The sequence below is a fragment of the Pseudophryne corroboree genome, chromosome 2 (genome assembly GCF_028390025.1).
Source record: "Pseudophryne corroboree isolate aPseCor3 chromosome 2, aPseCor3.hap2, whole genome shotgun sequence".
Classification (NCBI taxonomy): Eukaryota; Metazoa; Chordata; class Amphibia; order Anura; family Myobatrachidae; genus Pseudophryne; species Pseudophryne corroboree.
The window spans coordinates 122,313,013-122,338,058 of NC_086445.1; the positions used below are offsets into that span (position 1 = coordinate 122,313,013).

General features: G+C 46.6%; 1 protein-coding gene across 1 annotated transcript in view; it reads left to right on the plus strand.

Annotated features, from left to right (window-relative positions):
• The window catches only part of SGCG (sarcoglycan gamma), a 356,819-nt gene that overhangs the window by 204,552 nt on the left and 127,221 nt on the right, over nucleotides 1–25,046 (plus strand). Inside the window, exon 3 of the mRNA XM_063951669.1 lies at nucleotides 5,184–5,285. Within this exon, the coding sequence (XP_063807739.1) occupies nucleotides 5,184–5,285 (102 nt within the window). The remainder of the gene's footprint in view (nucleotides 1–5,183; nucleotides 5,286–25,046) is intronic.

Below are 25,046 nucleotides of genomic sequence, written 5' to 3' on the forward strand. Positions count from 1 at the left end.
GTCCGCATTTTCTCCCGAAGGTGGTGTCAGCGTTTCACCTGAACCAGCCTATTGTAGTGCCTGCGGCTACAAACGACTTGGAAGACTCCAAGTTGTTGGACGTTGTCAGAGCTTTAAAGATATACATTTCAAGGACGGCTGGAGTCAGAAAATCTGACTCGCTGTTTATACTGTATGCACCCAACAAGTTGGGTGCACCTGCTTCTAAGCAGTCGATTGCTCGTTGGATTTGTAACACGATTCAACTTGCACATTCTGTGGCAGGCCTGCCACAGCCTAATTCTGTTAAGGCCCATTCCACAAGGAAGGTGGGCTCATCCTGGGCGGCTGCCCGAGGGGTCTCGGCATTACAACTCTGCCGAGCAGCTACGTGGTCAGGGGAGAACACGTTTGTAAAATTTTACAAATTTGATACCCTGGCAAAAGAGGACCTGGAGTTCTCTCATTCGGTGCTGCAGAGTCATCCGCACTCTCCCGCCCGTTTGGGAGCTTTGGTATAATCCCCATGGTCCTTTCAGGAACCCCAGCATCCACTTAGGACGATAGAGAAAATAAGAATTTACTTACCGATAATTCTATTTCTCGGAGTCCGTAGTGGATGCTGGGCGCCCATCCCAAGTGCGGATTATCTGCAAGACTTGTACATAGTTATTGTTAACTATTTCGGGTTATTTTGTTTAGGGAGCCATCTTTCAGAGGCTCCTCTGTTATCATACTGTTAACTGGGTTTAGATCACAAGTTGTACGGTGTGATTGGTGTGGCTGGTATGAGTCTTACCCGGGATTCAAAATCCTCCCTTATTGTGTACGCTCGTCCGGGCACAGTACCTAACTGGAGTCTGGAGGAGGGTCATAGGGGGAGGAGCCAGTGCACACCACCTGACCTGTAAAAGCTTTACTTTTTGTGCCCTGTCTCCTGCGGAGCCGCTATTCCCCATGGTCCTTTCAGGAACCCCAGCATCCACTACGGACTCCGAGAAATAGAATTATCGGTAAGTAAATTCTTATTTTCTACTATAACGGAGAGGACGCCAGCCACGTCCTCTCCCTATCAATCTCAATGCACGTGTGAAAATGGCGGCGACGCGCGGCTCCTTATATAGAATCCGAGTCTCGCGAGAATCCGACAGCGTCATGATGACGTTCGGGCGCGCTCGGGTTAACCGAGCAAGGCGGGAAGATCCGAGTCGCTCGGACCCGTGAAAAAAAACATGAAGTTCGTGCGGGTTCGGATTCAGAGAAACCGAACCCGCTCATCTCTAGTTCCTATCCCTGCTTAGTACATTCTATGGAGGCACTGAGGGCGAGCATAATAATATATCCTGTCTGTTGATTTACATCTTCTGCAAAGGGAGTGAAGCATAAATTACAGTTGATCACAAACTACTATTGTATCATCTAAAGTACAAGGAAAAGGTCCATACATGACCAAACAGTGGTATAGACAAGACCCATAGCCAGATGTGGGTTGAATCTTAGCCATTCCGCTCTAGCCTCCTATAAAAGAGCAATGCAGGGCTCTTCAAAACATGTGGAGTTGGAGGTTGGGGTAATGCAGCCCTGCTGGAGCCCCACTTACTGTACCTCAGGGTTCTGCTGCACTCCTTGTAGTTTTGCAGAACCCAAACATAAAGGACCTTATTCAGAGATGGACGCAGATCGCTGCATATGTCACCAGATCTGTGTCCATCTCCTCACATGCTGGGGGCTGCCCGCCATGGGCAAGGCCACTCAGCATGTGAGACGGGCCGTCTCCCGATGCGTCCGCAATTACATTGCATGCATTTTTTTTTAAATGCTGAAAAATGATAGAAAGCAATATTTTCTGCAAAATAAGTGCTCTCATTAAATTTGGGGTACATAAAAATGGGTATAAGTGTAACATTGGGTCATTACAGTGACCACCTGCAAGCACTGGCGTTTCTATAATGGGTGCAGTGTGTGCGGTGCACACGGGCCCCTGAGCCCAGAGAGGGCCCCCACTGCACACACTACACCCATTTGTAAAATACTCACCCCTTCGAAGTCCAGCGCTGGCATCCTCAGTGCAGCTAGAACACAGTGAAAATGGCCCAGCGGCCATTTTCATGGAGTTCTGCGCATGCGCAGTAAAGAAATCTCAGGGAAAATGGCCACCACACCATTTTCCCGGAGATCTGCGCATGCGCAGTAAAGTCTGAGCCCTCTAGTGCTCAGACTCTACAGCACTCCGGGCAGAGAGGAGGGGGCCTGACGGAGGAGGCTGAACACGGGCCTCCACCTCTCTTAAAACGCCCCTGCCTGCAAGCCTAAAAACACTTGTCCCACTCATAAAGCACCCCAATATACCTGTCCTAAACCTTGTACCAAAATTTCCATCATTTTGCATTTTTTACTCCAAAAATGAAATGTCATTATTGGCCAATTAAAAACAGTGAAAAACTTTTAAGTGCCTAATTAGTCATGAAGAGTGGGGGTGTTCTCCAGAACATGGGGACTGCAATGTTTCGGAGTCTAAATCTCTACTGCACATGCGCGGCTGCCATTTTGGAGGCAATGTTTACAATGCTGCTGCAGCTCCGGTGCGGAACTCTGGAAAGGTAAGTAATCAAGGGCGTAGCTACCATAGGTGCAGGCAGTGCAGCTGCTATGGGGTCCAGAGCTGAGAGGGGCCACCTTCCCTGTCAAAGTTACATGTGTTATATTAATTTTTCGCCTTTGGGTGGTACGTAGGGGTCTTTTCAAACTTTTTCCTTGGGGCCTGCAATATATCTAGGTATGCCCCTGGACCTGCTCATTGTAGTGTGGTATTAAATGAACTGTTTATATAATGTTATATAATATGAACCGGGGCACTGTAATGAGGCACAATATGAACGGGGAGCACTATATATCATAATGTGAATTGGGGGTACTGTGCGGCATAATGTGTACTGGCAGCTCTGAAATGTGACATAGGGTGAACTTAAGCACTACTGCGATTCATAAAAGAAACTAGGGCACTACTATGGGGCATAACATTAAATAAGGCTCTACTGTGGTTCAGAAAATGAACTAGGGCACTATTATAGGGCATAACATTAACAACTGCTGCAGAGAAGTGTCTCTCTAGAAGCATTGGGACGGGGGCCCCTTCAAAATGTTGCTATGGGGCCCACAGAGATCTGGCTATGCCCCTGTAAGTAATGAAAACATGTGCAATGTGTGTGGTGTGAGTCTCCCTGGACCCAGGGGCACTTTGCACCACACACATTGCACCCATTATAGAAACGCCAGTGCATCAGTGTTCCTGAATATACTGTTGTCACAGGAGTGGTGAGTGTATGCACAGAATTGGGCTACCTTCATCATTGGACTTCCTCTATTACCGTATATACTAGAGTATAAGTTGACCCGAATATAAGCCGAGGCACCTAATTTTACCACAAAAAACTGGGAAAACTTATTGATTCGAGTATAAGCCTAGGGTGGGAAATGCAGCAGCTACTGGTAAATTTCAAAAATAAAAATAGATACCAATACAATTACAGGGTCTTCTGCTGTGGGGTGAGGACAGGGTGTCCTACTGTGGGATGAGAACAGAACATAGAACTGGGGAGATATAAAGGAAACGTATTCTGGGGAATAGTGTAGAATGCCTGAGAAAAGCCACAGGAATGTACATGTATGTGCCATCTCTGCGTGCAATGACGGGCTGGCACCATGACACTGTCTGGAGGAGTCACACACAGTCAGTGTTAGCATGCAGCTGCAGGGTTCTAAGACCGCGCAGGCACCCCCCTCCCGCTCCCAACCGCATCAGAAGCAGATACTGAGGATGAGAGAGGAGAGGACGCGATCAGTCTCGGTAATACCACATACACAGGGAGCTGGCTGGGAGACCGAGGACCGTGCGTACCGCATGCACTTCTTTCCCGTAGTATATACTACTCATACACACTGTGCTGCTGCTGGGGCGCGTCCCCGCCACTGCCCTCCTCCCCCTCGCCCCCGCCGGCGGAGACCCTCCTCCACTCATCATCATCAAGCAGGTACTTTGCATCACTCGAGTATAAGCCGAGGGGGGGGCTTTCTCAGCACAAAAAATGTGCTGAAAAACTCGGCTTATACTCAAGTAGTATATACGGTAATTCTATCTGCCAGTAATCGTGGCCAAAGGAGTCTCAGACGATTTGATCATGAGCTAAAGACGTATTTATACCCAATCATGTGCCAAACTCTTTAGGGCACCATACACTAGGACGATAATGCCCGGTTTCATCCAATTTCGGGTATTCGGCCCGATATATCAGATGAAATCGGCATTTTGAAGGGTTATCTGATCCGATCTGATGCGCGTTCCCATGAGCATCGGATCCTCCAGTTTGAATGTGCTGCACATTGTCATGTCCGACCCTGCCGGCATGTCTGGGATCGCCCAAGATACCTTGTATGCAAAAGGACCGCAAACGATGTGTCCTGGGCGATCCTGCCCCCTCCCCCGGCAGGCTGCTGGTGTGATCGCCTGTGACATGTCAGACAAACATGTCGCATAAGTGTATGGTGCCCTTTTGGCCAGAAAACCCCACTGATTTATTGTTTCCTGGCTGACCACATGATCAGCTGTTTCACACAGTGGTCTTCCAGCCCATATTGTAAAGTTAAAGAGACATTTATGTAAACATGCAGTTGGTACAATAAACCAGAATAACTTATTAATTATTAGAAAGGCATCTGCATATTGTGCCTATTGATAAAACAATACATTGGGTGGGATTCAAATTATATATCACGCCCAATTTTCTTTCTAAAATGATCTCCGTTATTGTGCATATTGCCATAGTGATCAGGTTTAGCTGTGTAAAGGGTTGGTTGCCTCCCTACTCCGGGGGTAACAAGCTGAAATAATTATACCACGCCTCTGAGAGCAGAAACAGAACGGGTGTAGAAAGGGGTGAAAAGAATTGAATCCCGCCCATTGAATAAAATGTAGGCAATTACAGTAGCTATTTCCCAAAATAGGTCATACTATGTAGAGGTGGTCCAACAATTCTGATGCCTTTTGAATGTCAGTTCTTCTTGTTATATTTGCATGATTGTATCATGCTTACTGGAAAATAAACAGTCAGACCTTTCTGTATAAGAATAATGAGTTTATCATGCTTTAGAAAATGTTTATGGTGTGACTTAATTAAATTTTTACGTCACTTTCCTGCTTTTTGCAGACTGGAATGGGGCACTTGCGTGTTACAAGTGAAGGCCTTCGTCTTGAAGGTGAATCCGAGTTCCTGTATCCATTGTATGCCAAAGAAATCTGTTCGAGGGTGGTAAGTCTTCAACATCTATCCAGTGCTGTATGTATAGAAACGTCCACATATAGGGGCTAATTCAACAAGGAACGCAAAACTGCAAAAATCGCAAAAATTGTGAAAATACGTAAAATCTGAGACAAAAAATACAAAATCTGAGACAAAAAATACAACTTCTGAGACATAGCAAAAACTGCGTATGCACTCCGAAAAGTAGGCGTGTAGGGGGTGTACTAAAGGGCTGGACTCGCAAAAACTACGAGCAGGGGCTAGTTGTGGGCGTATGCAGATTTTAGATAGGCGGGGCATACGCATTTTTTGCAACTGAACGCACATTTATGGTGTGCAGTTTCTGAGTGACTACAGGTCTACCTTAAAATCTGCACAAGCTGACCTCAGTTGTAGAATGTTCGATGTATACTGCAATCATTGCTTCATTACACCCAACTGATACACCTCACACTGCTGACCACAATTCAGTTTATTCAGCTGCATTGAAAGTTAACAACATGTAGTTTCATTAAACTATTTAACTCTAAAATATTATATTATTTTATTATATATATATATATATATATATATATTATTATTATTATTATTATTATTATTATTTTTATATATATATATATATATATATATATAATATTATTATTATTATTATTATTATTATTATTATTATTATTATTATTATTTACTATATATATATTATGTTAATAGTACCTAATACCTAATAGTTCTTTAAGTTAATAACAATGCAGGTTTGTCAAGAACACACTTGTCTTCCTACAAACATGTACAATAACATTTACAAGCAAGTTGTTGTTTTTTTGTTTGGTTTATGGCTTTTTGTTTAAAAGCTGAGTTTTTTTCTGATCTAAAACAACAAACAATTATTATCTTCAAAAATCATACCCACATACATGTGTAAGGTTTTTTTTTTTTTTACCCTTGACAAAGAAAAATATGTTCAGTAACATCACCACAATAATTGTGATTTTGTGGATATTTTAATTATGCACTACTTTTTTTTTGTATATTTTCACATTAAACAATAACATAAGGAATGTTAATAATAACAAAGAAACATTAATATGTCATACTGTATATGAAAACTTTCAACGTAAATTTGTTTATTTTATTTTCCTTTTTCCGCCTGCGTTTGTGGATTCACCAGCAGAAGTAGCTCGTCTTGTTGTTCGACGCATCATGTCAGTAGGCATGGTTGGCTCAGTGTTATGTGTGACTGATGTTAAATTGTAAAATCAGAAACCTTTACGCAAAAAATGTGACTAAGTGTAAGTTTTTCGCCAAAAATGCGGAATTTTAAATCTCATCGCAAAATTTGCTAATTTGACAAGTCCACCTTTTTTTGTAACATTAAATTAGTGTTGCAGATTTTCCATTTGGGGCGTGCTTTCGCAATTTTGCGATTGGTTGCAATTTTTGCTAATTTGTACTTTTTAAACTACTTACTGAATTAGCCCCATATTCCACAATGTAAATAGTATTTATTGCTCACTATGAGAATACTCAGAACAGTGATAACCTAGCAAAAGTGGAAGCAAGGAAGAAGCAAGTAACTACAGACCAGTAAGCCTTACATCAGTAGTAGGGAAAGTAATGGAAAAACTACTAAAAGAAAGAGTTGTGGAATATCTTAAATCAAACAACTTATAGGATCCAAAACAGCATGGATTTACTGGTGGGAGATCATGCCAAACAAATGTTATTGACTTTTTTGACTCTGTGATGAAAATAATAGATCAAGGGGGAGCTGTAGATGTAGCATATCTAGACTTTAGTAAGGCATTTGACACTGTCCCACATCACAGACTGCTAAATAAATTTGAAAGTGTGGGGGTGGATTATAGAATAGTTAAATGGATAAGAACCTGGTTGCAGGATAGGAAACAGACAGTTGTAGTAAATGGAGTGCAATCTATGGAGGGAAATGTTACCAGTGGAGTACCCCAGGGATCTGTACTCGGACCAGTTCTCTTTAATATCTTTGTTGGTGACATTGCAAATGGTATTGAAGGGAAAGTATGCCTTTTTGCAGATGATACAAAGATATGCAACAGGGTAGACACACCAGGAGGGGTAAAACAAATGATTGATGACCTAGCTAGGCTTGAAAAATGGTCAAGAACATGGCAACTACATTTTAATGCTAAAAAATGCAAAATCATGCACTTGGGTCTCAAAAGCCCAAAGGCTAAATATAGTATCAAGGGTACTATAATGGAAACTACTGAGGAGGAAAGGGATTTAGGAGTCACTATTTCAAGTGACTTAAAGGCAGGAAAGCAATGCAACAAAGCAATGAGAAAGGCAAGTCAGATGCTTGGTTGCATAGGGAGAGGAATCAGTAGCAGGAAAAGAGAAGTAATAATGCCACTGTATAGGTCATTGGTGCGGCCTCATCTGGAATACTGTGTCCAGTTCTGGAGACCATATCTCCAGAAGGATATAAATACATTAGAGAGTGTACAAAGAAGGGCAACTAAAATGGTGCATGGCCTACATCACAAAACTTACCCGGAAAGGCTAAAAGATCTTAACATGTATAGTATGGAGGAGAGAAGGGAAAGGGGAGACATGATAGAAACTTTCAAATATACCAAAGGTTTTAACAAAGTTCAGGAGGGAAACATTTTTCAAAGGAAGAGAAGTATTAGAACTCGAGGACATACACTGAAACTGGAGGGAGGCAGGTTCAGGGGAGATTTAAGGAAAAATTATTTCACAGAAAGGGTAGTGGATAAGTGGAATAGCCTCCCATCAGAGGTGGTAGAGGCTAAGACTGTGGAGCAGTTTAAACATGCTTGGGATAGGCATGTGAATATCCTTACAAGGAATTAAGGTTCAAAGAGGGTTGCGATTACCTAAAGGATAAAAAAAATGGGCAGACTAGATGGGCCAAGTGGTTCTTATCTGCCGTCAAATTCTGTTTCTATGTAAGGAATGATCACATGACTTCTCTTATCATCCTTGAAGCACCCCTAACCAGTGTCGGACTGGGGCATGTAGGCAGAGGAGTAGCTAGGGTTTTCGGAGGCCAGGGCAAGATGGAAAATGGCGCCCCCCCAAAAAAAAATGGGCGTGGTCACACAGCAGAAGGGGTGTGGCCACACTCCAGAAGGGGTATGGCCACTGAAAATGGCCCACAGTGCCAGTTACATTGCCCCACAGTGCCAGATACAATGCCCCACAGTGCCGGATACATGCCCCGCAGTGCCAGATACATGCCCCACAGTGCCAGATACATGCCCCACAGTGCCAGATACATTGCCCCACAGTGCCAGTTACATTGCCCCACAGTGCCAGATACATTGCCCCACAGTGCCAGTTACATTGCCCCACAGTGTCAGATACAATGCCCCACAGTGCCGGATACATGCCCCACAGTGCCGGATACATGCCCCACAGTGCCAGATACATGCCCCACAGTGCTAGATACATTGCCCCACAGTGCCAGTTACATTGCCCCACAGTGCCAGTTACAATTCCCCACAGTGCCAGATACATAACCCCACAGTGCCAGTTACATTGCCCCACTGTGCCAGATACATGCCCCACAGTGCCAGATACATGCCCCACAGTGCCAGATACATTGCCCCACAGTGCCAGTTACATGCCCCACCGTGCCAGTTACATTGCCCCACAGTGCCAGATACATTGCCCCACGGTGCCAGTTACATTGCCCCACAGTGCCAGTTACATGCCCCACAGTGCCAGTTACATGCCCCACAGTGCCAGATACATTGCCCCACAGTGCCAGATACATTGCCCCACAGTGCCAGATACATTGCCACACAGTGCCAGATACATGCCCCACTGTGCCAGTTACATGCCCCACTGTGCCAGTTACATGCCCCACTGTGCCAGATACATGGCCATCTGTGCCAGATACATGCCCCACTGTGCTCCCCCGAGTCCCCCCCCCCGGTCACTCACCGCTTGTGTTGCTATGTGAGGGGATTAGAGCGCAGCGCCTCTCCTTCCCCTCACCGCTCCAGGTCTCCGGCGGCTGTGTGGCGCCGGTTCGCTAGCCAATCAGGAGCCGGTCCGCAAGCTCTGATTGGCTAACACTGGAGACCGGACACACGCAGCGCTGCTGGCAGCGGCAGTGAGGGGAGGGAGAGACGCTGCGCTCTCCTCCCCTCACATTTCAGCGTGACGGGGGCGAGTGGGGCATGATGCCCTGTCCGCCGGCGGCTCCCCCCTCTCCTGGGCCTGCCAAGGCGCCCAGGGCATGTGCCCCACTCGCCCTACCCTAGTTACGCATCTGCATGTAGGGCCCACTGGGGGAATGCAGTGGTAGAGGCCTGTATTAGGGGTGTAGCCAGTCTGCAGAGGGGGTGTGGCCTGCCACCTCATTGGTTTGACTAACCATTAGAGAGTGCAACGTCTGGGCCCCTTCAGAAATATATACAGTAAATTCAGCTGCTGCATGCATGAAAATGCACCAGATTAATAACAGATTAATAACAGCAATGCACTGTAGAAAATACACCATATTCCAGTATCAGGTAACATAAGTCTAATGTAGAAGTCAAGTGCACAGTCTGGAACCTGATCCTTAGAGCAGGAGGTGGGCCCCCCGTCCAAGCCTGCCCCTAACTCTATGACCGTAATTGGACCAATATATTAATACAATTCACGTCATCTATCTGACTGTAATATTATGTTTCATTTTTGGTCTAATGGCCCTTTATAGAGCAATTTCAGTCATTATAATAATTAAATCAAATTATTAAACTCAGTATTGCAAATTACCAAAATAGTTTCTGGAAATTAAAACTGGGCATGTTTAACATAGGTTATTAATAAGTTAATATATGACTAAATCTCAAACTTTGCATATATACAACATAAAGTAAAATAGTTTTTGTTACCCTGACTTTCCACACTCCATGTAGAAGAAAGCTGATACAGAACAAAAAGCTGAAATGCTTTAGATCAGGTTATCTGCTGTGACAACACTGTCCATTTCTCTGTTCAGGAATGTATCAATAGGTCCATAGTTCTCAATGTGCAAGCAGAATATCTCCACCCCAATCCCTGTTTTATGCATTTTACAAGCCTGCACGTATTCGCCATCAAGCTTACCTTCAAAACTATTGTAGCACTGGTATTGTACAGTATGTGTGGAAGTCTTGTGTCCTTTGCATTGTGCCATGAATATGTACCTGCGGACAGGGAAACCATAACATATGGGGAGAGATGTACAGTACAAAGTATTGGAGAGTGATACCAGGGCCGCAACTAGGGGGGGCCCTAAGGAGGCATGCGCCCCGGGTGCAGGATATGAGGGGGCGCCGAGGAGTTACAAAGGAACAGGGTTTTTTGGTGTGTTTTTTTATTTTTTACCAGCAGTGCTGTGCTGCTCCAGTGAGACAGCAGACGGCTCCCGGGGCAGTGCCTCTGACCCACCTGTCTGTCCACAGCTGGCTCTGACGCTGTGCGGGTGGGCTCCAGTACCTGGGATCTCTCCTATGCCGGTTACTGTCTTAAACTCTCTTCTTTGCCATGCAGTGCTGCGACTAGCGTGAGGTGCACCGTGCAAGCGATAGAAGCGAGCTGTTGGTGCTGTGTTTTTAAGCAGGCTATGATTCCGGCTGCCTGCCCAGCACCAACCGATAACAAGCTGCCGCCTACACACCATTGAGAGGACACGCTGTAGTATAGTGACGTAGTGCAGTGGATATGGGAATGTAGTGCAGTGATATAGTGCAATGTATGGGGACACACAGGGGGGCATGTAGTGAAACACGCTGCTGGGGGGGCATGTGACGCTTAGGGCATTTGGGACACATAGGAGAATATTGGGGGTCATTCCGAGTTGTTCGCTCGTTATTTTTTTTCGCTACGGAGCGATTAGTCGCAAACTGCGCATGCGCAATGTTCGCAGTGCGCCTGCGCCAAGTAAATTTGCTCAAAAGTTTGGTATTTTACTCATGGCGTAACAAGGTTTTTTCATCGTTCTGCTGATCGTAGTGTGATTGACAGGAAGTGGGTGTTTCTGGGCGGAAACTGGCCGTTTTCTGGGAGTGTGCGGAAAAACGCAGGCGTTTCAGGGAAAACCACGGGAGTGTCTGGAGAAACGGGGGAGTGGCTGGGTGAACGCTGGGTGTGTTTGTGACGTCAAACCAGGAACGAAAAGGACTGAACTGATCGCAGTGTAGGAGTAAGTCTCGAGCTACTCAGAAACTGCTAAGAATTTTCTATTCGCAATTCTGCTAACCTTTCGTTCGCACTTTTGCTAAGCTTATATACACTCCCAGAGGGCGGCGGCTTAGCGTGTGCAATGCTGCTAAAAGCAGCTAACGAGCGAACAACTCGGAATGAGAGCCATTGTCCGATAGTATCCCCTTTATTTTTGAAATTTTTGATAATGTTATTATTTTAGTCTGACAGGGTTTGTTTGTTTGTTTGTTTGTTTGTTTGTTTGTTTGTTTGTTTGTTTTGGGGGGGTCAGCAAATTACCGATTTGCCCCGGGTGACGAAAATCCTAGTTTCGGCCCTGGTGATACAGTGGAGAGAGATAAACTACCAAACAATCAGCTCCTGTCATTATTCAAACACAGGCCGTAACATGGCAGTTAAGAGCTGCCACTTTATCTCTCTCAACTTTATCACACTCCAAGGCTTAGGTCATCTCCCTCATGGACACGCTAGGCAGCTGACCAGGGACCCACAAATTTAGGGGCCTTCGAGCAGGGGGGACTGGACTGGGGGAATCTAGTGCCTCTGAAGAGTCTTGGGAGCAGGGCCAGATTAACAATGGGGCAGAAGGAGCTACTGCTCCAGGCCTCCACATAAAAATAGGCCCATCATCATGGCAGCATGATGATCACTAGCCACCATCTTAATAGTTATGATTTATGGCAGACCATGTGGGTAGCCCACATGGTCTGCCATAAATCATAACTATTAAGATTGCATTTCTATTTTTCTCACAAAATTATGCATTTTTTTTATATTCTTACATACTGTATTTAGGGAGACATTGGACCTGACAGTGTAGGGGATGTACACGCCCACATGGTACTGGCCACACCCACACAGCACTGATCACACCTCCCCCATTTCTCACAATAGGCTCTTGAATATTTTCAGCTTCAGGCCCATGTGGCCCTTAATCCAGCCCTGTTTGGGAGACAGGTAAAGAATGCTGCCTGGCCGCCTTGCTTGCAGCGGCTCCGTGAATGGCTGTCTGCATGTGATTGGCTGAAGGCTGGAGCTATCCAACACTCAAATGCTGACAGCCACTCACTGTATGGAATCACGTGGAGAGACAGCACATGTGTGCAGGAGGAGTAATGTATGTTTGGTTTGGTTTTCATTTATTCCCGTGTATGAGTGGGTAAGGGCCCCAGTGCATTGCTTTGCCCAGGGACTACAATGCTGTTAAGATGGCCCTGACTACAGGATACAGTTGCTGACTTTCTGACTCGCCTCTTTGGGATGGGCAGGAAAGCTGGCACATTGCTTGGTAGTACGGGGGTTGGTGTCTCGTCCTAGGGGGCAGGACATAGGTGGGTCACGTTATAGGAGACAGGGTGGGGGTGTGGTGCCTGCTGTCGCATCATCGTGCCAAGATTACCAGCAGGAGGGTATGGCTACGTACTTCACTCTATAAGTGGGTAGCGGATAGTAGCTGGCTCTGGGAGACTCGCCCACTTTTCTGGGTCGGCCAGGAGTGCCATCCAATTTTCGGGATCCTACTGGCCTTTACGGGAGAGTAGAAAAGTTTACTGCAGGGAAAATAATCAGCACTGTCCCAGAACTCTATGGCTGTCAGTAGTAGCTAGTAAAGGCAATATGCTTTCTGTGTGGCAGGATACATCTGGCTCTTCTGAACCCTATGTCTGTTACTGATCTTATGAACAGGGCACTAGGGAGCCTGGCCAGGCCCAGATACTTTTCAGGGGACGTGGTCTAATCATGGGAGATGTGGCCATGCACGCTTAGAAAAAAATACAGAAAAATGAGTGCCTCCCTTGCCACAGCAGTGTGTGCTGGACTGAGGAGAAGAGCAGCAGCTGCCGGGTAAGTAAGACTTGCGCTTCTCCATCAGGCCTGGGCCCTGATAATTAGTACCACCCCTCCCCTTGGCACCATTTATTATGAATCCAACAATCTGCACGGCACCTTTAAGTATGGTAGTCATACTTTGCAGGCTCTTATTAAGGAACACTCCCATTCTAGCATGGAAACGTGCTGCAGAGGCACAATGGACATGGGGGTAATTCAGACTGGATCGCGGCAGGGGCAGCGATCGCAGTCTGAATTAATATGCACAGTGCACACGTGAGGGGGTGTGCCAACGGCATTAGAATGCCGTTGGCTGGGCACGGTACGGGCAACGGAAGCACATCCGGACCGTTGGGGGGGATGCAGGCTGCAGCGGCTGCGTGACATCACACGCAGCCGCTGCGATCCGGGATGCGACAAGTAGCTCCCTGCCAGAGCGTACTTGTGCAGGGGGGGGGGGATAGGGCCTGACATGCGGGGCGGACTAGCCCCCCGTGCTGGGTGTGTCCCCCGCATGTCAGAGTAAATGATCATAGATGTGCTAAATTTAGCGCATCTACGATCAACTCTGAATTACCCCCATAGTTAAGGACAGTGGTGTAACGACCGAGGGTGCAGGGGGTGCAGCTGCTATGGGGTCCTGGCTGCTTCAAGGGGCCTGCGGATTCCCTGCACACTGTCATGGGTTGCCTCTGAGGCCCGCCGCTCCCTCTTCACCCCTGGCCGCAAGACAGAACAGCCATGGAGAATGTAATGGGGCGGGGAGGCCCACACTATTGCAAACATAGTCCCAGACTGTCTCGCCCACTCTGCCCCTACCTGGCCAGCTCCTGGTAGCAGGGAGTGCATTGCCATTCGTGGGTATTTAGGGGGCGGGGCTTAATGCCGTGAATTTTCAGCCCCCATCAGAGACCTGTGCAGTAATCAGGTAATGTCTCTCCTGCTTCCTCCCCCCTCCCTCCCTCTCTCTAGCTCTTGCTACCCCCCCCCCCTCTCTCTCTCTCTCTCCGACACTGTCTCCCTCTCTATCTCCCTCTGATACTGTCTCTCCTTCTCTTCCTGACACTGTCTCTCCCTCTCTCTCTCTCTCTCTCTCTCTCTCTCCTCCTGACACTTTCTCTCTCTCGCACACACTGGGGTCTGTTCAATTAGGAAATACCGGCACTTTTCGACAGGAATAGGTCGAATTTACATTCAACCTATTCAATGCAAGTGCTGTTTTTCCGACTGACGGATCCACGGGTTTTGTCGAATTTGTGGCCAATTCCGACAGGATTTTGGCCAGTTTTCGACAATGCTGATCCGACTTCAAAGAGTGAATACTGCACTGTCAAATCCTCACTGTGGGAGAGGATCCGACCTGCATTGAATACCCCCGTTAATCTATCTATCTCTTTCTCTCTCTCTCTCGCTGACACTGTCTCTCTCCCTCTCTTTCCCTGACACTTTATCTCCCCCTCTCTCTCTCTCTCTCTCTCTCTCTCCTCCTGACACTTTCTCTCTCTCGCACACACTGGGGTCTGTTCAATTAGGAAATACCGGCACTTTTCGACAGGAATAGGTCGAATTTACATTCAACCTATTCAATGCAAGTGCTGTTTTTCCGACTGACGGATCCACGGGTTTTGTCGAATTTGTGGCCAATTCCGACAGGATTTTGGCCAGTTTTCGACAATGCTGATCCGACTTCAAAGAGTGAATACTGCACTGTCAAATCCTCACTGTGGGAGAGGATCCGACCTGCATTGAATACCCCCGTTAATCTATCTATCTCTTTCTCTCTCTCTCTCGCTGACACTGTCTCTCTCCCTCTCTTTCCCTGACACTTTATCTCCCCCTCTCTCTCTCTCTCTCTCTCTCTCTCCTCCTGACACTTTCTCTCTCTCGCACACACTGGGGTCTGTTCAATTAGGAAATACCGGCACTTTTCGACAGGAATAGGTCGAATTTACATTCAACCTATTCAATGCAAGTGCTGTTTTTCCGACTGACGGATCCACGGGTTTTGTCGAATTTGTGGCCAATTCCGACAGGATTTTGGCCAGTTTTCGACAATGCTGATCCGACTTCAAAGAGTGAATACTGCACTGTCAAATCCTCCCTGTGGGAGAGGATCCGACATGCATTGAATACCCCCATTAATCTATCGATCTCTTTCTCTCTGTCTGTCTCTCTCTCTCTCTCTCTCTCTCTCTCTCACTGACACTGTCTCTCTCCCTCTCTTTCCCTGACACTTTATCTCCCCCTCTCTCTCTCTCTCTCTCTCTGACACTGTATCTCACTCTCTCTCTCTCCTTGACACTGTCTCTCTCTTTGCCTGACACCTCACTCTCTCATTCTCTCTCTATCTTTGACACCCTCTATCCCTCTCTTCCTCCCTGACTCTCTCTCTCTCTCTCTCTCTCTCTCTCTCTCTCTCTCTCTCTCTCTTGCTCCCCTTTCCTATTTTTCCATGAAACCCTCCCCTCTCTCTCTCTCTCTCTCTCTCATTCCTCTATCTCTTTTTCCCCCCAACACCCTCTTTTAAGTGTATTCAATAAGAGTTGGAAACTGCCATCTTGTCGGAATGACGGCAGTTTTCGACTGAATTAGGTCGGAAGGGGTCCCGACCTATTCAATAGGGGCTGTTTTTTTCCGACAAGTCAGGAATTCCCGACTTGACGGAAAACACGTGGATCAGCGGAACAGTTGCCGTTCCGAGTGCTTCTGTCAGAAACGGGGCAAAATCCAACAGGTTTGGGCCCGTTTCCGATAATCTCAATCCGACTTTAAAAAAAGGGCTTGTCGGATCCATTCCGACAAGTGCATGTCGAAATCAATCCGACTCTTATTGAATACACCTCTATGTCTCTCTCTAAGACCCCTCACTCTCTTTCTCTGGCTTACGGTCATTTGGTGGACAGTCATTAGGTCGACCACTATTAGTCGACATGCATTAGGTCGACATGGTCACTAGGTCGACATGATCATTCAGTCGACATGTACTAGGTCGACATGGAAAAGGGTCAACGTGCATTTTTATACTTTTTGGGTGTCGTTTTCTTTGTAAAGTGACGGGGAACCCCAATTAGTGACCCTGTCGACCTAATGCATGTAAAATAATAGTGGTCGACCTAATGACTGTCGACCTAAGTCTTGTTGACCAAATGACCCATATCCCTTTCTCTTACTCTCCTAAGTGGCATTGTAGTGACAAGAGAAGGGGGGGGGGGCTTTCAAGATTTTGCTATGGGGCCTACAAAGTAGAGATGAGCGGGTTCGGTTCCTCGGAATCCGAACCCCCCCGAACTTCAGCCTTTTTACACGGGTCCGAGGCAGGTTCGAACCTTCCCGCCTTGCTCGGCTAACCCGAGCGTGCCCGAACGTCATCATCCCGCTGTCGGATTCTCGCGAGGCTCGAATTCTATCGCGAGACTCGGATTCTATATAAGGAGCCGCGCGTCGCCGCCATTTTCACACGTGCATTGAGATTGATAGGGAGAGGACGTGGCTGGCGTCCTCTCCGTTTATAGTTACTGTTAGTAGTTAGTTGATCTGATTGCTGCTTAGCTTATTGTGGGGAGGATTGGGGAGAGCTGTTAGGAGGAGTACAGTCAGTGCAGAGTTTTGCTAGTTTTTTTTAATCCGTTCTCTGCCTGAAAAAAACGCTCCATACCATATCTGTGCTCAGCCTCAGTGTGCTGCATGATATATCTATGTATATCTGACTGTGCTGAGTGCTCACTGCTCACACAGCTGAATTGTGGGGGAGACTGGGGTGCAGTTATAGCAGGAGTACAGTGCACACTTTTGCTGCCAGTGTGACTGACCAGTGACCACCAGTATATTGTCTGCCTGAAAAAGTTAAACACTCCTGTGGTGTTTTTTTTTTTAATTCTATAAACGCATTCTGCTGACAGTGTCCAGCAGGTCCGTCATTCATTATATTATATAAATATTTACCTGCAGTAGTGTTATATTTTTTTTGTTCATCTCTATCATCTTTATCATCTCTATATTAGCAGACGCAGTACGGTAGTCCACGGCTGTGGCTACCTCTGTGTCGTCAGTGCTCGTCCATAATTGTATACCTACCTGTGGTGGGGTTTTTTTTTCTATCTTCTTCATACTAGTAGTTTAGGAGTCTGCTGACAGTGTCCAGCAGGTCCGTCATTATATTATATATACCTGCAGTAGTGATATATATAGATTTTTTATATCATTATCATCTCTATACTAGCAGACGCAGTACGGTAGTCCACGGCTGTAGCTACCTCTGTGTCGTCAGTGCTCGTCCATAATTGTATACCTACCTGTGGTGGTTTTTTTTTTCTATCTTCTTCATACTAGTAGTTTAGGAGTCTGCTGACAGTGTCCAGCAGGTCCGTCATTATATTATATATACCTGCAGTAGTGATATATATATTTTTTATATCATTATCATCTCTATACTAGCAGACGCAGTACAGTAGTCCACGGCTGTAGCTACCTCTGTGTCGTCAGTGCTCGTCCATAATTGTATACCTACCTGTGGTGGGGTTTTTTTTTCTATCTTCTTCATACTAGTAGTTTAGGAGTCTGCTGACAGTGTCCAGCAGGTCCGTCATTATATTATATATACCTGCAGTAGTGATATATATATATTTTTTATATCATTATCATCTCTATACTAGCAGACGCAGTACGGTAGTCCACGGCTGTAGCTACCTCTGTGTCGTCAGTGCTCGTCCATAATTGTATACCTACCTGTGGTGGGGTTTTTTTTTCTATCTTCTTCATACTAGTAGTTTAGGAGTCTGCTGACAGTGTCCAGCAGGTCCGTCATTATATTATATATACCTGCAGTAGTGATATATATATATTTTTTATATCATTATCATCTCTATACTAGCAGACGCAGTACGGTAGTCCACGGCTGTAGCTACCTCTGTGTCGTCAGTGCTCGTCCATAATTGTATGCCTACCTGTGGTGGGTTTTTTTTTTCTATCTTCTTCATACTAGTAGTTTAGGAGTCTGCTGACAGTGTCCAGCAGGTCCGTCATTATATTATATATACCTGCAGTAGTGATATATATATATTTTTTATATCATTATCATCTCTATACTAGCAGACGCAGTACGGTAGTCCACGGCTGTAGCTACCTCTGTGTCGTCAGTGCTCGTCCATAATTGTATACCTACCTGTGGTGGGGTTTTTTTTCAATCTTCTTCATACTAGTAGTTTAGGAGTCTGCTGACAGTGTCCAGCAGGTCCGTCATTATATTATATATACCTGCAGTAGTGATATATATATATTTTTTATATCATTATCATCTCTATACTAGCAGACGCAGTACGGTAGTCCACGGCTGTAGCTACCTCTGTGTCGTCAGTGCTCGTCCATAATTGTATACCTACCTGTGGTGGGTTTTTTTTTCTATCTTCTTCATACTAGTAGTTTAGGAGTCTGCTGACAGTGTCCAGCAGGTCCGTCATTATATTATATATACCTGCAGTAGTGATATATATATATATTTTATATCATTATCATCTCTATACTAGCAGACGCAGTACGGTAGTCCACGGCTGTAGCTACCTCTGTGTCGTCAGTGCTCGTCCATAATTGTATACCTACCTGTGGTGGGGGGTTTTTTTCTATCTTCTTCATACTAGTAGTTTAGGAGTCTGCTGACAGTGTCCAGCAGGTCCGTCATTATATTATATATACCTGCAGTAGTGATATATATATATATATTTTATATCATTATCATCTCTATACTAGCAGACACTGTACGGTAGTCCACGGCTGTAGCTACCTCTGTGTCGTCAGTCACTCGTCATCCATAAGTATACTAGTATCCATCCATCTCCATTGTTTACCTGAGGTGCCTTTTAGTTGTGCCTATTAAAATATGGAGAACAAAAATGTTGAGGTTCCAAAAATAGGGAAAGATCAAGATCCACTTCCACCTCGTGCTGAAGCTGCTGCCACTAGTCATGGCCGAGACGATGAAATTCCATCAACGTCGTCTGCCAAGGCCGATGCCCAATGTCATAGTACAGAGCATGTAAAATCCAAAACACAAAATATCAGTAAAAAAAGGACTCAAAAATCTAAAATAAAATCGTCGGAGGAGAAGCGTAAACTTGCCAATATGCCATTTACCACACGGAGTGGCAAGGAACGGCTGAGGCCCTGGCCTATGTTCATGGCTAGTGGTTCAGCTTCACATGAGGATGGAAGCACTCAGCCTCTCGCTAGAAAAATGAAAAGACTTAAGCTGGCAAAAGCACAGCAAAGAACTGTGCGTTCTTCGAAATCACAAATCCACAAGGAGAGTCCAATTGTGTCGGTTGCGATGCCTGACCTTCCCAACACTGGACGTGAAGAGCATGCGCCTTCCACCATTTGCACACCCCCTGCAAGTGCTGGAAGGAGCACCCGCAGTCCAGTTCCTGATAGTCAGATTGAAGATGTCAGTGTTGAAGTACACCAGGATGAGGAGGATATGGGTGTTGCTGGCGCTGGGGAGGAAATTGACAAGGAGGATTCTGATGGTGAGGTGGTTTGTTTAAGTCAGGCACCCGGGGAGACACCTGTTGTCCGTGGGAGGAATATGGCCATTGACATGCCTGGTGAAAATACCAAAAAAATCAGCTCTTCGGTGTGGAAGTATTTCAACAGAAATGCGGACAACATTTGTCAAGCCGTGTGTTGCCTTTGTCAAGCTGTAATAAGTAGGGGTAAGGACGTTAACCACCTCGGAACATCCTCCCTTATACGTCACCTGCAGCGCATTCATCATAAGTCAGTGACAAGTTCAAAAACTTTGGGCGACAGCGGAAGCAGTCCACTGACCAGTAAATCCCTTCCTCTTGTAACCAAGCTCACGCAAACCACCCCACCAACTCCCTCAGTGTCAATTTCCTCCTTCCCCAGGAATGCCAATAGTCCTGCAGGCCATGTCACTGGCAATTCTGATGAGTCCTCTCCTGCCTGGGATTCCTCCGATGCATCCTTGCGTGTAACGCCTACTGCTGCTGGCGCTGCTGTTGTTGCTGCTGGGAGTCGATGGTCATCCCAGAGGGGAAGTCGTAAGACCACTTTTACTACTTCCACCAAGCAATTGACTGTCCAACAGTCCTTTGCGAGGAAGATGAAATATCACAGCAGTCATCCTGCTGCAAAGCGGATAACTGAGGCCTTGGCATCCTGGGCGGTGAGAAACGTGGTTCCGGTATCCATCATTACTGCAGAGCCAACTATAGACTTGTTTGAGGTACTGTGTCCCCGGTACCAATTACCATCTAGGTTCCATTTCTCTAGGCAGGCGATACCGAAAATGTACACAGACCTCAGAAAAAGACTCACCAGTGTCTTAAAAAATGCAGTTGTACCCAGTGTCCACTTAACCACGGACATGTGGACAAGTGGAGCAGGGCAGACTCAGGACTATATGACTGTGACAGCCCACTGGGTAGATGTATTGACTCCCGCCGCAAGAACAGCAGCGGCGGCACCAGTAGCAGCATCTCGAAAACGCCAACTCTTTCCTAGGCAGGCTACGCTTTGTATCACCGCTTTCCAGAATACGCACACAGCTAAAAACCTCTTACGGCAACTGAGGAAGATCATCGCAGAATGGCTTTACCCCAATTGGACTCTCCTGTGGATTTGTGGCATCGGACAACGCTAGCAATATTGTGTGTGCATTAAATATGGGCAAATTCCAGCACGTCCCATGTTTGCACATACCTTGAATTTGGTGGTGCAGAATTATTTAAAAAACAAGAGGGGCGTGCAAGAGATGCTGTCGGTGGCCAGAAGAATTGCGGGACACTTTCGGCGTACAGGCACCACGTACAGAAGACTGGAGCAACACCAAAAACGCCTGAACCTGCCCTGCCATCATCTGAAGCAAGAAGTGGTAACGAGGTGGAATTCAACCCTCTATATGCTTCAGAGGTTGGAGGAGCAGCAAAAGGCCATTCAAGCCTATACAACTGACCACGATATAGGAGGTGGAATGCACCTGTCTCAAGCGCAGTGGAGAATGATTTCAACGTTGTGCAAGGTTCTGCAACCTTTTGAACTTGCCACACGTGAAGTCAGTTCAGACACTGCCAGCCTGAGTCAGGTCATTCCCCTCATCAGGCTTTTGCAGAAGAAGCTGGAGACATTGAAGGAGGAGCTAACACTGAGCGATTCCGCTAGGCATGTGGGACTTGTGGATGGAGCCCTTAATTCGCTTAACAAGGATTCACGGGTGGTCAATCTGTTGAAATCAGAGCACTACATTTTGGCCACCGTGCTCGATCCTAGATTTAAAACCTACCTTGGATCTCTCTTTCCGGCAGACACAAGTCTGCAGGGGTTCAAAGAACTGCTGGTGAGAAAATTGTCAAGTCAAGCGGAACGCGACCTGTCAACATCTCCTCCTTCACATTCTCCCGCAACTGGGGGTGCGAGGAAAAGGCTCAGAATTCCGAGGCAGGGCAGTCTGGAGCGACTGCTGATGCTGACATCTAGTCCGGACTGAAGGACCTGACAACGATTACGGACATGTCGTCTACTGTCACTGCATATGATTCTCTCACCATTGAAAGAATGGTGGAGGATTATATGAGTGACCGCATCCAAGTAGGCACGCCAGACAGTCCGTACGTATACTGGCAGGAAAAAGAGGCAATTTGGAGGCCCTTGCACAAACTGGCTTTATTCTACCTAAGTTGCCCTCCCACAAGTGTGTACTCCGAAAGAGTGTTTAGTGCCGCCGCTCACCTTGTCAGCAATCGGCGTACGAGGTTACTTCCAGAAAATGTGGAGAAGATGATGTTCATTAAAATGAATTATAATCAATTCCTCCATGGAGACATTCACCAGCAGCAATTGCCTCCACAAAGTACACAGAGAGCTGTGATGGTGGATTCCAGTGGGGACGAATTGATAATCTGTGAGGAGGGGGATGTACACGGTGATGAATCGGAGGATGATGATGAGGTGGACATCTTGCCTCTGTAGAGCCAGTTTGTGCAAGGAGAGATTAATTGCTTCTTTTTTGGTGGGGGTCCAAAGCAACCCGTCATTTCAGTCACAGTCGTGTGGCAGACCCTGGGGTATATTTACTAAGGTCCCGATTTTGACCGAGATGCCGTTTTTTCATCAAAGTGTCATCTCGGTAATTTACTAAGCAATAATCACGGCAGTGATGAGGGCATTCGTAATTTTTTGGAAGTCCAACAAAAAAATTACGAATGAATACACCATCGGTCAAAACGCGGCTGTTTAACTATGAATCTCGGTAATTTACTAAGAAGTGCAAAGCAAAAAAAAAAAAAAACACTGCCGTGAAAAATTACAACTCGTAAAAAAGTGCTAAAAAAAACAGACCTGCTTTTTTAATCCGTGATTGTATAGGCATGCAGGGATCCATGAGATCCGTGCATGTATATCAGTGGGAAGGGGTGGGAAAGTGGTTATTTTCTTAAAAAAAATTGCGTGGGGTCCCCCCTCCTAAGCATAACCAGCCTCGGGCTCTTTGAGCCGATCCTGGTTGCAGAAATATGGGGAAAAAATTGACAGGGGTTCCCCCATATTTAAGCAACCAGCATCGGGCTCTGCGCCTGGTCCTGGTTCCAAAAATATGGGGAACAAAAAGAGTAGGGGTCCCCCGTATTTTTAAAATCAGCACCAGGCTCCACTAGCTGGACAGATAATGCCACAGCCGGGGGTCACTTTTATATAGTGCCCTGCGGCCGTGGCATCAAATATCCAACTAGTCACCCCTGGCCGGGGTACCCTGGGGGAGTGGGGACCCCTTCAATCAAGGGGTCCCCCCCCCCAGCCACCCAAGGGCCAGGGGTGAAGCCCGAGGCTGTCCCCCCCATCCAATTGGCTGCGGATGGGGGGCTGATAGCCTTTTGTGAAAATGAAAAGATATTGTTTTTAGTAGCAGTACTACAAGGCCCAGCAAGCCTCCCCCACATGCTGGTACTTGGAGAACCACAAGTACCAGCATGCGGCGGAAAAACGGGCCCGCTGGTACCTGTAGTACTACTACTAAAAAAATACCCAAAAAAAGACAAGACACACACACCTTGAAAGTAAAGTTTTATTACATACATCCACACAAACATACAAACATACTTACCTTATGTTCACACGAGGGTCTGTCCTCTTCTCCAGTAGAATCCATGGGGTACCTGTTGAATAAATTCTACTCACCAGATCCAGGGTCCCAGGCTCCTCGGAGAATCCTTTTGTAATCCACGTACTTGATTAAAAAAAAAAAACGGACACCCGAGCCACGCACTGAAAGGGGACCCATGTTTGCACATGGGCCCCCTTTCCCCGAATGCCAGAAACCCACTCTGACTGATGTCTAAGTGGGTTTCTTCAGCCAATCAGGGAGCGCCACGTTGTAGCACCCTCCTGATCGGCTGTGTGCTCCTGTACTGACTGACAGGCAGCACGCGGCAGTGTTACAATGTAGCGCCTATGCGCTCCATTGTAACCAATGGTGGGAACTTTCTGCTCAGCGGTGAGGTCACTTTCGGTCAACCGCAGGGCAGAAAGTTCCCACCATTGGTTACAATGGAGCGCATAGGCGCTACATTGTAACACTGCCGTGTGCCGCCTGTCATACAGTACAGGAGCACACAGCCGATCAGGAGGGTGCCACAGCGTGGCGCTCCCTGATTGGCTGAAGAAACCCACTTAGACATCAGTCAGAGTGGGTTTCTGGTATTCGGGGAAAGGGGGCCCATGTGCAAACATGGGTCCCCTTTCAGTGCGTGGCTCGGGTGTACGTTTTTTTTTTTTAATCAAGTACGTGGATTACAAAAGGATTCTCCGAGGAGCCTGGGACCCTGGATCTGGTGAGTAGAATTTATTCAACAGGTACCCCATGGATTCTACTGGAGAAGAGGACCGACCCTCGTGTGAACATAAGGTAAGTATGTTTGTATGTTTGTGTGGATGTATGTAATAAAACTTTACTTTCAAGGTGTGTGTGTCTTGTCTTTTTTTGGGTATTTTTTTAGTAGTAGTACTACAGGTACCAGCGGGCCCGTTTTTCCACCGCATGCTGGTACTTGTGGTTCTCCAAGTACCAGCATGCGGGGGAGGCTTGCTGGGCCTTGTAGTACTGCTACTAAAAACAATATCTTTTCATTTTCACAAAAGGCTATCAGCCCCCCATCCGCAGCCAATTGGATGGGGGGGACAGCCTCGGGCTTCACCCCTGGCCCTTGGGTGGCTGGGGGGGGGGACCCCTTGATTGAAGGGGTCCCCACTCCCCCAGGGTACCCCGGCCAGGGGTGACTAGTTGGATATTTGATGCCACGGCCGCAGGGCACTATATAAAAGTGACCCCCGGCTGTGGCATTATCTGTCCAGCTAGTGGAGCCCGGTGCTGGTTTTAAAAATACGGGGGACCCCTACTCTTTTTGTCCCCCGTATTTTTGGAACCAGGACCAGGCGCAGAGCCCGATGCTGGTTGCTTAAATATGGGGGAACCCCTGTCAATTTTTTCCCCATATTTCTGCAACCAGGATCGGCTCAAAGAGCCCGAGGCTGGTTATGCTTAGGAGGGGGGACCCCACGCAATTTTTTAAAAAGTTTTACAGTGTTTATTTAAAAAAAAAAAAAAATGAACCCCAGCACGGATCACACAGATCCGGCCGAGATTCATTTTGAAAAAGTCGGCAGTGTTTTGCTAATCACTGCCGTAAAAAACATTAAAAAAAAAACGAATGACATCGACATCGGAAAACCCGA